Source organism: Lentinula edodes (genome assembly GCF_021015755.1).
Source record: "Lentinula edodes strain Le(Bin) 0899 ss11 chromosome Unknown C8R40scaffold_10, whole genome shotgun sequence".
NCBI lineage: Eukaryota > Fungi > Basidiomycota > Agaricomycetes > Agaricales > Omphalotaceae > Lentinula > Lentinula edodes.
This window is the reverse complement of record NW_025764316.1, coordinates 867,721-882,678: the sequence shown is the minus strand read 5'-3', so window position 1 is coordinate 882,678 and position 14,958 is coordinate 867,721. Positions and strand designations below refer to the sequence as shown.

At 46.3% G+C, this 14,958-nt stretch overlaps 7 protein-coding genes across 7 annotated transcripts; 4 read left to right on the top strand and 3 right to left on the bottom strand.

Annotated features, from left to right (window-relative positions):
• Window positions 1–374: 374 nt before the first annotated feature.
• Window positions 375–2,223, top strand: C8R40DRAFT_1168768 (PLC-like phosphodiesterase; the record flags this gene model as incomplete). Its single annotated transcript, XM_046231244.1, has 9 exons — window positions 375–558; window positions 630–746; window positions 835–883; window positions 957–1,084; window positions 1,152–1,363; window positions 1,486–1,668; window positions 1,720–1,896; window positions 1,951–2,047; window positions 2,168–2,223. 9 exons carry the CDS (start codon window positions 375–377, stop codon window positions 2,221–2,223), a joined length of 1,203 nt encoding a protein of 400 aa, XP_046088507.1.
• A 176-nt stretch (window positions 2,224–2,399) lies between these two features.
• On the bottom strand, window positions 2,400–3,016 carry C8R40DRAFT_1041044 (uncharacterized protein; the record flags this gene model as incomplete). The annotated part of the gene is made up of 4 exons (XM_046223968.1): window positions 2,400–2,432; window positions 2,565–2,638; window positions 2,782–2,841; window positions 2,965–3,016. 4 exons carry the CDS (start codon window positions 3,014–3,016, stop codon window positions 2,400–2,402), a joined length of 219 nt encoding a protein of 72 aa, XP_046088506.1.
• Window positions 3,017–3,059: 43 nt separating this feature from the next.
• C8R40DRAFT_1095986 (uncharacterized protein) lies at window positions 3,060–5,082 on the bottom strand. The gene is made up of 6 exons (XM_046227725.1): window positions 4,715–5,082; window positions 3,919–4,663; window positions 3,719–3,850; window positions 3,576–3,662; window positions 3,268–3,502; window positions 3,060–3,212 (listed from the first exon to the last, which is right to left on the bottom strand). Exons 2-5 carry the CDS (start codon window positions 4,660–4,662, stop codon window positions 3,398–3,400), a joined length of 1,068 nt encoding a protein of 355 aa, XP_046088505.1. The 5' UTR covers window position 4,663; window positions 4,715–5,082; the 3' UTR covers window positions 3,060–3,212; window positions 3,268–3,397.
• Window positions 5,083–5,378: 296 nt separating this feature from the next.
• On the top strand, window positions 5,379–6,741 carry C8R40DRAFT_74040 (uncharacterized protein). Its single transcript, XM_046236061.1, has 7 exons — window positions 5,379–5,591; window positions 5,650–5,764; window positions 5,831–6,015; window positions 6,077–6,098; window positions 6,155–6,192; window positions 6,253–6,404; window positions 6,461–6,741. The coding sequence occupies exons 1-7, from the start codon at window positions 5,489–5,491 to the stop codon at window positions 6,698–6,700; spliced, it is 855 nt and encodes a 284-aa protein (XP_046088504.1). The 5' UTR covers window positions 5,379–5,488; the 3' UTR covers window positions 6,701–6,741.
• Window positions 6,742–7,280: 539 nt separating this feature from the next.
• Window positions 7,281–9,424, top strand: C8R40DRAFT_74128 (uncharacterized protein). The gene is made up of 9 exons (XM_046236068.1): window positions 7,281–7,801; window positions 7,875–8,027; window positions 8,082–8,181; window positions 8,233–8,320; window positions 8,375–8,520; window positions 8,578–8,899; window positions 8,963–9,001; window positions 9,050–9,185; window positions 9,243–9,424. Exons 1-9 carry the CDS (start codon window positions 7,472–7,474, stop codon window positions 9,339–9,341), a joined length of 1,413 nt encoding a protein of 470 aa, XP_046088503.1. The 5' UTR covers window positions 7,281–7,471; the 3' UTR covers window positions 9,342–9,424.
• Window positions 9,425–9,447: 23 nt separating this feature from the next.
• On the bottom strand, window positions 9,448–10,857 carry C8R40DRAFT_74046 (kinase-like domain-containing protein). The gene is made up of 3 exons (XM_046236063.1): window positions 10,741–10,857; window positions 9,702–10,676; window positions 9,448–9,646 (listed from the first exon to the last, which is right to left on the bottom strand). Coding segments are annotated over exons 1-3 (984 nt in total). The 5' UTR covers window positions 10,742–10,857; the 3' UTR covers window positions 9,448–9,638.
• A 515-nt stretch (window positions 10,858–11,372) lies between these two features.
• C8R40DRAFT_73794 (uncharacterized protein) lies at window positions 11,373–12,867 on the top strand. The gene is made up of 3 exons (XM_046236051.1): window positions 11,373–11,749; window positions 11,810–11,875; window positions 11,932–12,867. The coding sequence occupies exons 1-3, from the start codon at window positions 11,632–11,634 to the stop codon at window positions 12,516–12,518; spliced, it is 771 nt and encodes a 256-aa protein (XP_046088501.1). The 5' UTR covers window positions 11,373–11,631; the 3' UTR covers window positions 12,519–12,867.
• Window positions 12,868–14,958: the final 2,091 nt, after the last annotated feature.

Sequence of the window (14,958 nt, the reverse complement as noted above, 5' to 3'; positions counted from 1 at the left end):
CACGTGAAAGTCGGTGGAAGTGCGCCGATGAACTCGGAATCATGCGCTCGTCGTGCCAATGATGGAGGTTTCTGGTATAATCATGATTTTTGTGAGACGCCGCGGCCGTCCACCCCTCTCTCTCACACCATCAACCAACAACTCTAGTTCCAACGGGAATAGGACACTTTATTACGACTAAAGTTCAACGTGCGCAAGATTGAAACGTGTGGCACATATACATAGTATTTATACCAACACAAAACTTACAGCATTGTTCGGGGCAGAAATTGCATATGCTACTCCGTCTTGTGACCGTTTGAATGCTCGGAATGGCTTAAAAGGACATCTTTAGCACTCGAGCTCAACTGAGGTTCAAACGTTCAGGTCTCAGGATGCGATACTCATTTCGTCGTCGTCTCCTCCTTCCTCAAGCCTTCATTCAACAGTTGCAATTAACTGCCATCTTATATGTCAGTGTGGCATTTGGCTTAGCAGCCTCTGTATCCGAATCAGTACAGCAAAGTCTTGCTCAAGCCGCACTAGCAGAGATCTTACAACGAGGGGCGCCGATCCTAGGTGAGGATTCAACACTACAAAGGAGTATGAGTATGAGCACATTCAAACAGTATTGAAACCTATTTGTGTAGGCTTTGACGCAGGCTGCGACCCAGCCTTGAATGCAACATGCAATTGGATGGCGAATATTCCGGATGAAACTAATTTGATTCATATGAGTATACCCGGGACGCATGATTCTTCTACTTGTGCGTGTTTACTATTATGCTGCATCCAGTTTTTCCTACTTTCCGTTCTCAAGTTGCTTCGATTACGCTCTGATTACATTTGGTGCAGGGAATTACACCCAGGCTACGCAAAATTCTCTTCTTGGATACACTGGATCGTAAGTTCAATCGAACCTGTCCCCTTCCTTGGTTTGAATACATTGCGATCGGTTCTCCGTTATATACGTGTAGCATCACCCCCGCTAAATACTTCCAATGCCAAGAACATTCTTATTTCCAAATGCTCAACGGCGGTATCCGCGTATTCGACCTTCGCGTCGCGCTCAATCCGGGGAATGGAACGATTGGATTTTATCACTGTGCGTATACAACACACTCAGTGAAGAGATTGAACTTACCAGACCTGGTTTCACTCTTGATTTCCAGCTCAGGCTCTCCTTGCACCGAATACCCGCCTCGAGGACGTGCTGTTTGGGTTCTACTACTGGCTTGATGCTCACCCAACGGAAGCGGTACTTCTTTCCATCAACTATGAAGGCGGAACGGGAACACAGGATACAGTGGCCTTCCAGGAACAGTTATATAATATCCTCAGTGGAGATTTGGCCACTCAGTATTGGGTACAGGTCAATGGCACGGTACGCCTCATTCTGTCTGCTTGAGAGAAGCAATCACAGACGATGTTCACTGAATAAATTACACGAAAACGCTCCTTATGATGTTTCCATTCGACGTGTTTTTAATTAGCTGGGGACTTTAGGCGAAGCTCGAGGGAAACTCACCCTTCTGCAACGGTTCGACTACAGTCTCCTTCCTGCTACATCTGAATAACAGCAAACGCATCGGAATCCACCTCGACCCCGAGGATTGGCACGACAACGATCCGAATATCACGTTGGTGTATAATACAGTGAACGGGACAGAACAGGTTGCTTATATTGAGGTGAACAACAATCTTTGGAGATACTAATCTGTACTAACGTGACTTTTGTAGGACTACTACGAGATGGACGGCCTCCCAACAAGCGCCAGTGCCGCAGAGAACATTCAATGGAAGTACAACGCGACTATTGCTCATCTACAAGATGCTATCAATCCTGATCTGCACCCGGACCAATTATATATCACCTTTGCGAGCTCTGAGCATGATACGGATGGGGAGACGCCTAGGGTATAGATCCTATCCTCAAGTTTATCGTATCCAACTTTGTTAAGCTTCAGGCAGATCATGGCACTTGGAAATGGGACAGAGGTCCCAGGTGTGAACCAAAAGATTCTTCCATGGTTGCAGGAGAACAAAGGGAAGAGGTTCGGAATCGTCAGTGAGTAAACATTCTATGTTTGTCACAAATCTTCCAGCCCCGCTTTCCACCTTTCCGATGTCTTCCAGAAGCTAGGCAGGCGACTAACATGACTTTTTATGACTTTTCTTTTGTTTGCAGTGCTCGACTTCTTCGACTCCGTACCTGGTGTGGTCGAAGCTATTATCAATGCTTGAAAGTACTTATCCTATGGCTTAATCTACATCTACGTCTTAGATCTAATACGGACGCTCTTTCAAATCATTCATTTGAAGTATCGTTCACTTGATATATAGATACAATTGGAGCCTCTTTCGGTGACTACAAGCCTTTGAGTTTTTACAGCAGGATATGGGGTTGTGGACATCGTTCTTTACACCGTGGCGTGTGCACTGTCATGTGGTGGCTGCATAGAAAAGGTGAAGCATGAACATCGTCAGCGAAATTTCAGGAAGAGGCGGAGGCAACGGAAGTTATTGGACCAAAAGGGGCAGGAATTTAGAAGGGGGTGTAACAGGTAGTATAGGATAAAACCCACCGCATCAGTGATACCCAAAGCACGCGCGAGGGCATTGAACTCTGCAGTCGTAGGCCTGACTGTGCCAGTGCAGACTATATCCCGAAGTTCAAAGATGGAAAGCGATGAGGGATCATCCAAGATGGTGACAGACGCCAGCATAAACGCCAGTTACGAAGAAGGTGGGGAGAAATATCGTCGATGAGTACGAACAAACATCGAGGAAAACGCTGCTCACCGTCAATGACATGTTGTTCAGGCTTATTGATTCTAGCAGCGATCTGTGAGTACGACAATCCTATATCCCCCAGAACATCGAAGGTTATAGAAAAAGGTTATCAGTATATCTATTCACATTGAGATGACGATTGACATCGACATCCGATGTGTATTTAGGGTTGGATTTCGAACAGATGCTCACCAGTCCTATTCTTGGCAGCGTTCAAAGCAGCACATTGGGGATCGGGAGCCATCGCGAGTGATTCAAGTGTTGATTGTGCTGGTGTTCGGAGGAGAAAAGCGATTGGTCTTAAACCCTCTCATCGCCGCTTTTATAATGTCCAAATAGAAGGCCGAGCCGGTTTTGGGTCAAGTCGTTGCGTGGGTTCAAGAGATTCTAGTCCCATCTCTTCTTGATGGCAGAAAGGCGTAGCCGGATAAGAACGACCGGTACTGTACCCAATTGTCGGCCTCTCAAGGTATTATCATTAACAGACCGTCCAAGTTCTTCACGAAAAGTGCGTATCAACACAACTATGACCCAGACAATTACAGCTATATCGTACAAAGCAAAACAAAAAAATTACACTACGAAGGGAGAGAAATTGCCATGAAATATGATACCCGGTCGGTCCCTAATCGGCACGGAATTGCTCTCTCAGCCTTTCGAGAGCCTTTCCCAATTCGTTTCTTCCACGGTGATCAGCGCCGATCCCCCAAAACGCGTCTTTGTCTGAATCCTAGAGAGAGGAAGAAAAGTTAACATTCCCATGCGGTGGATTATCCACGTCATTCGTGTAAAGGAAACCTTACCTCGACGAGCTCCGCATTGCCGGTGGCGAGCAATTCATTCATTAGATCAGGATGTTGGGTGAATTTGTGGTAAAGGGCTACGTCCATCTACGTACACGCAGTTCAATCAATTCGCAGTAGGAATGACAAGTATGGATGCACACCTTCTCCACGTTAATCTTCTTCCAATCCGGCCTGACCTCTGACTGGAATCGACGTGCCTCAGAAAAAGCTATGCTAGGCCGTTCACCGCAAGTTCTGATGTGTTCCGCGATAAGAGGTCGGTGACCATGGAACTGCATCATGAAGTAAAAAAAAACACAATTCGTTTGATTATTCCTTCAAGAGAAAACAAGACACGCACCTTGAACGATTGAAATAAATGTTCACTAGTGGGGTACCTCTTGCCCTTATAGATGACCGGATGAGGGGAAAAATTAGTGAACCCGTAATGAGGATGGTGTTTGTGGTAAAAAAGAACTCGTGGACGTGGGGCTATCGCTACTGCCATCGTCGTCGGCCTCGGCCCATGTGCATTAGGAGACAGATTGGTCCTTGCAATTGAGTGATTAGGCTTCCAAACTGCAGGTGAATTCGGAGGCGTGTTAGGCATCACGGACATGCGATTCAAAGTTGCTGCGGCGGAGGAAAGAGCGTCGCTGGGCTTAAGGCTCGCGCGACGACTTTGGTAGCGGGAGGAGGTTTGGGGAGAGTGACGATGCTGAGGTTTGTCATTACTGGGAAGATCTTGTGCAGACCGAGAACGTGTCGAATCTATTACTGTGGCACCAATGACACGGGTCCTCTCTGAGAGAGACTTACTTCGATGCACCGTCGCAGAAAAATCTCCTTCGAAATTCTTCTCGTTCTCCTCCTCAATATCGGCTATATCAAGGATTTCGCGGGTTTCCCACTGTTCTGGTGGCACACTTGAAGTGACGAAGACCGTGCGTCGGCGGCGTTCCTCCAGCTCCACCCGATATTCCTTGGTTCCGTCCTGAGTGGAGGTAGAAGACAGAGAGCTATGCGAACTATGCGAACTATGTCCGGAGGAATAATGAGGTACAATAGTGGTAGGTGAAGCTCGAGTGACGACGATGGAAGGCATGCTAGACACGAGTTCAACGTTGGAGTTGGATATATGTATTATTTCGACTTACTCGGTAGGACAAGAGATGAAAGATCGGTTCAAGAGCTAGATATCGGACAGAGAGCTGCGAGGTGTTCTTAGAGCTGCTGCCGAAGATATAGAGGTATCTTGGGGCTTGCAGGGTAAAAGGCGATGATTCTTAGATCCAGGTGTCCGGATTGCGTTCTGCTTTCAAATTGTAATACAGGTGCTATCGTTCAGGTAACAGCACGGTAGCAGTGCACGCCACATTTTTGCAGGCAGCGAGGCAATTTATGGACACCTCGAGCTACCAGCGTGCCCATTAGCACCGTTGCTGAGCAGAGCATGCATTTCCAATAATCAGAGATAAGGCGGGGAAATACTAGGCGATGAGATGAATGCCTAGTCATTTGACCATGAACGAGTGATTTTCCGCACGTGGTCATTTTTGCTCTTCATTCTCCTTTTTGCTAATGCCAATAAAGACGCAACATACCAACAAAGTCTATGGCCCAGTTGTGAGCTACTTTGAACATGTCTCGTCGGATGGTTTTAATAACTCGCGCGTGGGCCTTGACAGCGCCTTCCCACTGTATGATCTGAACTTCCAATAAGCTACAGCAACTCGTGTGGACTCTGCTGCTGTTACTCCAATGTCCATCCCGCGTACAAAGTGCTGTGGCTAGCATGGCCTCGTTTGAAGGTGTTGCGCTGAGAGGCAAAGGTCGGAGAAACCAGTGCAACAACCAGCTCAAAAACTGAATTCAGGCCATCTGGTGCAATCTTTACCATATCTTCTGCCTTTCACGACAGATACAGTACAATGATTGTTGACGAATTCAGCCTCAAGCATCCTGATAATCGCCATCGTAGACGATCCTCACGGATTCTTCCTCTGGACTTTTCTGACCCTAATTTCATCCAAGGTGTGCATTCTCCAGCGTAGCGCTAGAGTACCGTTTTTACTTACTTCGTTTTCTATAGTGGAGAGACTATTCTCGAAGGGCTGGCGCCACAGCCAAAAGACCAAACCAGTAGTTCGGGCAGTCTTCAAGATACTTTCCTCGGATGAGAGTCTTGAGTTGTATGCCATTTATAGGCAAGTAGGAATGGCGTTTGCATATGCCTTTGTTATGTTTATTGCTTGACATGTTGCATACTGCAGGTCGCAGGTTCAAGCATTCAACCTTCTCACCAGGTTCAAGAAGGGTTCGAACGAGCAGCTGTGTTTTCATGGTACTCGGCGCTCGTGTGCACTAGGCGATGATAGTAGCCAGGTGTTTTTGTGCCAATCTCCGGAATGCTCGATATGTTCCATCATTCGAGCCTCGTTTGATGTTTCGAAATGTGGTAGGTTCCTACCCCAATAAATTTTTGTAGCAACTTTCTGATTCATACCTTGTGTTTGTAGGTGCCGCGCATTCGTTCAAGAGGTAGGATATATGCCTACATACCCCAATACGATAACGGGTACTCATAATTTTTTTAGATTCGGTCGCGGAATTTATACGACTTCCTGTTCGTCTAGTACGCTTTCTCCTTCGAAATGCGATTTTTATACCTTAAAACTGACCCAGTCGAATTTAGAAGCAGACGATTACTACTCATCTGGGCGATCGACGCGACAACATCCTGGGAACCTGCGTGTATTATTGCTCAATCGAGTCGTATTAGGGAAACCCCACAATCGTCGCCATAATGCGCCTCACATGAACCAACCGCCTCCAGGTTTTCACTCGGTATATCGAATACTCAAATACTTTCTCCTCGTCATCCGTACTAATCTCTTGTCCAGGTCGTAGGTCTTCCGGGAGTTGATCTGAACTACGAAGAGACTGTGGTCTACCACAATGACGCCATTCGGCCGGCGTATCTAGTCGTGTATGGGCCTCCGAGTCTCAACGAGCAACCTGTGAAAGTGCACAAGAAGGACTTACTGTCGCCCCCTTCACTCAATCAGAAGCCAGTGGCACGAAGCGCTTCTAAAGCACATGCCCTGCTGTCGGCGTTGTTCAAGACTCCATTGGCTGCATAACGTTCACCGTCTGCAAGCATATTTATAGCTAACTTAGCGAATCGACACATATGACTATCCAATTATTCGTATCTATTGTATTTACAGATGCTCTGAAGTCTGAAGTCGCAGACCGCTATCGAGTTTTTTCCATCTCTGACACTCAGTGGGGATCTCTACATCGTGCGCCCGTTCTCAATTGACGGATAACTTATTGTTCAATCGATGCTGCTTAGTAGAGACGTGCATTGTCGATCAACCTTGGTGTATAAACTCTCCGCGGTTTCCCCGAATACGAGTCCTTCGATCAAACCGTGTTCTTGCCACCATGAGGAGAGATTTTTCAGTAAAGTGAAGCGAACAGAAATCATAGTACGTTTTGTATCCTGCGTGCTCCAGTGTTATTTCAAAGCATGCTATCCGAGTCGCATTACTACTGCTTTGAAGACAACCTAGAGCAATATGGGGTCAAATAACACCCTCGTTCAAGCCCTAAAAACTATATAAATCCGGTACAGAGCAATGTGATACGTTCTTAGTTATGTTCTACACGCCTTATCCTCACTTTCTCGACGTATACGAACGTTGATCATGCATTTAGATTCCCCATGGACCCTTACCAGCCCACAGATTAACACGGAGAAACAGTGTGTAGAATCCATGCTCCGATTTAAATACCCGGTCATAGCTCAACTTCCCTCACACGACTATCTATCACTCCCCAAGCTTCATCACCGCTAGCGGGCATAGCGTCGCATAATTTTTACTTAAATCTTACGAATCTCATAACTCATGGCTGCTTCTGTTGCATCTCATATCCCATTGGCGCTGTCCTTGCTACACACCGTAGCGACGCAGTATCCTGGACTGACCAAGTCTCAGCCTACTACGAATGTTAATACTGCTCCGTCAGTACCTTCCGTACCCGCACCTGCAGCCACACTTCCTGTTGCTCTTCCCGGATCCGGATCTGGAGCTGGCAATGGAAGCGGTACGGGTACTGCAGGTCAGACTAATGGTCAGGCATCCGGAACTACAGGAACAACGTCGGGAGCAGGAACAAGGGTAGGAGCACCACTGGCGACGCCTCCAGCGAGCTCGAATAATTCTTCTACTTGTGAGGTAAATCATTTCTTTGCTCGTTTTAGGCCTCGCCTCCTGATTATGGAACACCAACTACCTCGGATTACATTAGCATTGTCGTTTGAAGCCGAAATATAACGACGGTGTCAAGACCCATTCTTACTGTTCCAAGAGCTGTGCTACTAATGCAAAACTTGCAAACGGAAACCAGAAGGCACCTCGAGGACATCAACATGGAAGCACCACCCCATCCGGGAACTGTGATGTACGCTTCTCCTTCTTCTCCTTCGTCTATAGCCTGACGCACCTAGCTACTTAGTTTTGTCACAATCGACCAAAGTTTCCTGGTCATCCTTTCTGTAGCAAGGCCTGCGCAAACAATGCTAGCTCAAGTTTGCATACGGGCGGGAACCCGAAAGGTAGGTCAACTGAGTGGTGTTAATTGCACTCAGTTTGATGTGTCGTCTTAGGGACTTGTCAAGCTCCAGGATGCTCGAAACCGACTCATGTCAATAAGGACGGAACATGTGGAGACTATTGCTCGTTATCCCACAAGACGTAGGCGTAGGCTTCAACTCATCATCCGCATTCCGAAGCTTATGATTTTTGCAGGCTTGGAGAAACACTTTGCATCATGTGTCTCAAGGCCGCTAAGCAGACTAATTCACACTTTTGCAGCAAAGCGTGTGCGGACAATGCAGAAATGAAGGGTCCAATGATTCTGGAAGTCCCTGCAGGTCATGTAACTTTCAAAGATGGTAGCAAACAGCATGTGGTTAGAATGTCTCGCGCTCTTTTCTGATAATTGTTGTTAGTCTCGGATCAATTCAAAGCTTCCTGGAGACATGTGGGCGCGAAATGTCCTCCAGTGAAACGTATCTACAAAATCGTTTCCCCGCAGTCATCTCTGGCATCGTATAATGCATACAAGGCCTCAGTCGAAGCCCGAGGGAAATTTAGTGCCGCCGGACGGAGCGCAGGAAATGAAAATCGACGATGGCATGGGACGAAGCGCGAGTGTCATCTTGGGGACAAAGGATACACACAATTCTGTGGTTCGCAAACATGTTCCTTGTGTTGCATCGTGAAGACGTCGTTCGATTTGAGCCTTTTTGGGAAGAAGACCGGATGGGGCAGGTACTGAGATTTCTGTACTGTTGCGCAGGGATGAGGATGTCCACTCACGTCACTACTATATAGGTTTGGCAAAGGAATATATACGTCCTCAACATCGTCCAAGTGAGACCGTTTCTAACCCCTTCGTTGTACTCAACTCATCATCCTCAGATCAAACGATTACTCCACTAATGAATGCCGTTCTTCACTCAAGGCCATCTTATTGAATAAAGTCATCGTTGGGAAAGGATGCAAGCTGACGCAGGACAATGTATCGCTCACAACACCTCCCCAGGGATATGATTCCGTACGTTTCTTCTGATCTGAGATCCCACCAGCTCCAATATCTAATGGTTCGATATAGGTCCTTGCGGAAAAGGGAGGAAGCCTGAACTATGATGAGCTCGTGGTATACACGAATGATGCTATTCGACCATCATTTCTTGTTATGTATGAGGCTTGATTTGAGTAATATCCCCAGCCCTCAATCTTATATGTTAGTAAAATTAAATATCTTAAATAGCATCTGCAGTTTTGTACCGAATGTCAATATCATCTTGGTTGCCCTCAGCACGCGTTATATACAAGCACCAGAATGATTTCATTCCTCTACATCGTGTACATCGTGTTCATTGTGGTGTTAAAGACACCTTTATCGGGACAGGAATTCGAGGAAAAGGATTTTGAATAGTGTTGAAAACTCGCTTTTCAAACTTCGAGTTGGTTTTTAGTAAGACCAGCTCACCACTGATTTCAATCGCTAAGTCGCTATGTAACAATAACATCAGTTGCGTGTAAACGACCAGAAGATTCAACAAAGTACCAGGAACATCTATAGACTCCAACATTGCTTTCACTTCAGACATGCTGGGGCGATCAACCGGATCGCGTCTGATACAGGCTCGAACGATCTCGTCAAAAGGCGGTGGCGGTATAAAACTGCCAGAGAAATATTGCCAAGGAGTTTGTATGTGGTTTACTAGAATGAAATCGGCCATCGTTGTACCAAAGCAAAAAACATCGGATTTTTCTGAGTAAGGTAGCCCCGAGTCTGGAAGTCCCTGCTGAAATCTTGCGAAAGAAATTTCAGGACACATGTGACTGCCGTATTGAGACTCGAGGTCACAAAGTACGATGTTTTGGCGGTCCTTGGACGCAAGAATGTTGCGAAGGGCGATATCGCGATGAATAATTCCTCTGGAGTGGAGGAAGATGATGGCATTTGCGAGTTGAAGGAGAATTCGTTTATATACGGAAATAGATGCTTCCATGAAGACTCCCGCAGCGAAGTCGAGGTGACGGGGAAATACTAACTTGCCATCCTCCGTTCTACCTAACAGCTCTACGAGTTGAGGACCTCCCTTCGTTTTGAGAAGATTCATTACCTCTCCAGAAGATCTCGTTTCCTTCACGAAGTGACGTTCCTCATCAATAGAAATGACAGGCAACTGGCTGATAGCTTCGCGAGCAGGATTGTCAAGGCCATCCAGATCATTTAATTCCTCGTGTTCCAGTGGACAATCTTTATAGGCAATTGGAGAGATACTGTCGCCAAAGATTTGTGAGTGCGTATCCAACGGGGGAATATCGGCATAAAGGCTCAAGATACGGCCTGAAAGGGTTCCAGGAGCGGAGTCGTGTATAAGTACATAATTGCCATCTTTCTGCCATGTTTCGATATGTGCGTGCTCAATCCTCATGAACAGGGAATCATTGAGGAGATTGGACTGATCTCTTCGAAGGAGATCTTCACGACGGATCCGGTCACGCTCAGAGCGGAAAGCATCATCGGAAAGCACTAAGGAAACATTTCAGTGAGGGTTTTTTCGACCATGGTGAAACCTAGTGAAACATACACTTACTTAGCAGGAGAAATTAGAGAACAAAAAGGAAATTTAGCCCCCCACTTTTGACATTGTGAGGACCCACCAGGACCCACCGTGACTGTTACGTGATTGCGACCGAGGTAGGTCGTATAGTTCTGCTATCCGTTTGATCGGAATAGCTCGCTTAGGACGTTAGAAATAATGTCCAATAATCCTTACGGGGAGTCATCCATTATGGAGGTGCGTCAGCACCGACAAAACAATCCAAAACTAAATTTCGAAGCAAGCACCACGAGCCATACTGGGAGCGGATGGGGCCAGAGGCCCGGACGAAGGAGGCTCCTGGAGGCTCACATAAGTGAGATTTCGGGAGCTACGACGTCTCAGGACGTCTCTCGACGGATTCGAACCCAACCGCTCCCAACCGTCGGCATGTGGAAACAAAAGCCGACGGAGGACTGAAATGGTGCCTGCACAGGCGCTTGGAATTATGGCCTTATCATATATAGATTGCAACGACGTCTCTTGCGTAATCTCTGATAAGATAAGATAATCTACATACGAGTCTGACTTGGGAGACTATAACGACGTCTCTTGCGTAATCTCTGATAAGATAAGATAATCTACATACGAGTCTGACTTGGGAGACTAGCCTTATCAAGTAAGGTGACCAGGACCTGTCAGGACCTGTCACAGCCTTTGCTTCGCCTAAAAAGAGGGGTATGCTGCTATTATGCACTCAATTGCACTTCTCCTTCCCCTACTTCGACAAATTGACTACACACGCACCATAGGTAAATTTGCTGGTCAAATTGACTATCTGCATTCTCGAAGACCGCATTACTGCATTATCATATTTCATCTCATACTATTATCCTCACATTATCCGGACTTTTCCCCTCACCTATAAAGCGCGGACTCCTGTTCATGTCGAATCCATCGCCTATATTGCGCTTGCTCTCCGCATTTGTGCTATTCTCAACTCTGCTCGCAGTTGCGGCTGCCCCGGGGGCTGTAAGAACGAAACCAACGACTCCACAACGCTGTAAGTTTGTAACTCATTCGTTTTTGCAAATTGTGTCTCTGACTACTCTTGCGACGCTAGATTCTCCAATCAGTCCTCCTAAGACTCCTCCTAAGGCTTCTTCTCAGGTCGTTAAATTGGAGCCACGTACGTTCATTGGGTGTGTCATTGAGTGATAGACTGCTAATACTGAACCGACGCAGAACCCATGAACATCATGCTCATACGTGAACGACGTAAGCAGAAGGGCCCCACCACCATCATTCAATCCACGTCTAGATACTATAAGTCTGTGCAAAAAGCCGACGCTGATATGGAGACGTGGGCCTTGAATTTCGGAGGCAGGGGATATCGATTTATATTGTTATCGCCTGATGGAAAATGGAAGACCACGCAGCTTACTTACAAACCCTCCGACGGGATAATGTTAGGATCTCTCGTATTGACAAACGAGTCGAAGGAGGCCTTGTTCAAGCTATTGGATACTGTGGAGCTTCCTGATCAGCCTAATTTGCTTCTTCTCGACTATTTATTAGCACGGGTAAAAAACTTTTCATTGTCCAAGGAAGTGAAGTTGGATCTCACTATGAAGGGGCTCTGGTTGCAATACATGCGAGATCTGTTATTCCAGGGCGGAAACGGAATAGGAGGCAGAGTTACAAGGAAGGTTGAACAGAACTACTTGGGGATATTGAACGAGCCACGTTTCGAGTTGCAGCAATTGAGGGATTCACCAGAGTGGGAGGAGGCTGAAACGGAGATGCAACAGGAATACGGGAAGGTGATTTAAGGATTGTACTCTTCAGGTGTATCAGAGTCCGCAATTCCATCTTATCATGATTTCCCTTTGGGACAAGTAGCACAAACTCCAAGTACATATAGCACAAAAGAACCGTGGTGACAACATTAAGTATACTTGACCTCTTCCGAATCCAGTTCCTCACTCTCAGTCTATAGTACCTCCTCGACTCAAAGTGTCAAGAGGGTGCCTTCGGAACACTATCTCAATAGCCTTTCAGCCCACTCCAATCCTGACTCTGACCTCCCCCGTCCTACCTTCTCACTCTCCATCGGGGACCGTATGTAAATCGTCAGATCCCTATCCATTGATCGGGAGTTTGGAGGAGCCTAAAGGAGGGTTTAAGACGCAAGGTCAATAGGATTTACAGCTCCGTCTAGAATAGCTCAACCGGCCAAGGGGTGATTGTGATACCTATGGCCACCGAACGCACCATTGCGAAATTCCCAGAATGAATTTCTTGCCTGGTATTCATGTGGAGGACTTGACGCGAGACAGGTGCAAAGTACTTCAGAAGGTACTTGAGTCAACAAAGATAGTCTTGACATCAAAGTATCGATTGCGTATTCAATTGTCCTAGGAAACCCAAACAGAATTACTTTGAACAGATATATACTCCGACATAGTCTTCACCTAGAAGTTCAATGATATGACGATCGTCTTTTGCTGGAGGTTGAGACCTCTCTAGAATGTTTCGTCTCGTTCGCTTGAAACTGTTGCTCCTTGTGGACAGGAACGACGGCAGCGCGTGCTGTCTTTTCATTGAACGGATGATCCTGTTGGACCAACTCCGTACGTAGAGGCTGCTTTGACGCATAACCCCGTTATACGTATACATCGTGTTTACCATAAACTGTACAGTACTTGGTATATCACACACGACAGAAACCCTCGAGCTCCCTTATGATCAGTTGTTTTGATACCAACTGAGGTGAGCTCACAAACATACCCGAATATGCAGATACTGATTGAATACGTAGCTTAACTTTACGCTAACAGGTACATACGAATCTCAGTTGTTTTGATACCAACTGTGCTTAACTTTACGCTAACAGATCCTGATATGCAATAGAATATATAATATCGCTCAAAATCTCCAAATAAGTATCTATCGGAGGTATATCAGTTTGAAGTAGGTTTGAAGACTCAAAGTTCTGTTCAAGAGCGTCTGGGTTCCCTTTAGGGCAGGGATAGGCCAGGGATAGGCCAATCTAAAACTAAATAGCAGGAAGCGGTGGCTAGTTAGCAGTGTTAAGGTGAAGGATCCTTGACAAAAGGAACTTATCTCCACTACTTCCTTACACCAACTAGAGCAGAAGATTTGTGTATACGGATATGTGTACGCATCTTTTCGCCAAATCTCAACATACTTTTGGTCGAACATTCTGCGAATCGTTGCATAGATTGAAATGGTCTTTGACATAAAAGTAATCGTTGCGGATACGGTCGCGTTCAGAACGAAAAGCTTCAGAGTCCGGAGTTGGACCTTGAAACTAAGGATTCAAAAAGACTTTCAGCGAGAATTTCTGTAATCATGCTATCAGCACGCCCTTTTCTAGTAGGAAAATATCTTGCGTTAGAAAAGAGGGTCCGTTGAAGCCCACTGCTGCCCACTGTTCAAACGCGTTCAAACGTGATCACTGACACAGTGACAGTCACTTAGTCACGCATTGTCTCTGTGTTCTGTGTTGATCGCGGGCTTCTCTCCTGTGTCAGAACAGACCTCACCTTCCTCGGACCACCCCGTATCCGAATACCATCCCCTGCCATCCCCCCAAGACCAGTTTCACAAAATTGGGCATTGGTCATCAATCCTTCGCAGATTTCCGATTCTTTGTGTTTTGAACAGCTCGAATCGAAGTCAGGATGATATGAATCGATGATGAGTTAGAAGGTCTTTTTGCACTGCCCGCAGCATTCCTAGCAATGACTTCACGAAGCACAACTATCATTAATGGGCAATATCTATTGTTGATGGAGGGGGAGGTTGGTGGAGGTTGTGAAAGAGAGTAGGACAATCAACCTCTGTTCATTCTTCGTTTTGATCGATCGGAACTTCATGCACATGTTTAGAAAGTCCGCAATCTCCTATTTGGGTCTCCACGACAGGTGGAAGTCCGGGTCGTTGGTGGTCGATATACGTCGATATGCACAGGTCGGGATGGGGAAAGTGGTTATTGTAGGTGCTTGTCATGAATTGCACTGGTTGCTCTCTATCTCTAGTCACTCATGAGATTTTAGATCAGCATTTGGCTGCTACTTCGAATTCTCAGACGTTTGAATCGATTAGGAATCAATGCACATACATACACTTCTACTAGTAACACCGGTACCGAGCGCCGGACGCCCATTCGCAGCGCGCAATGGTAATGCGTAATGGTAATGACAGTTACATTATTTTTTCCCGCAACGTCTGGTTCTAACTTGTTAC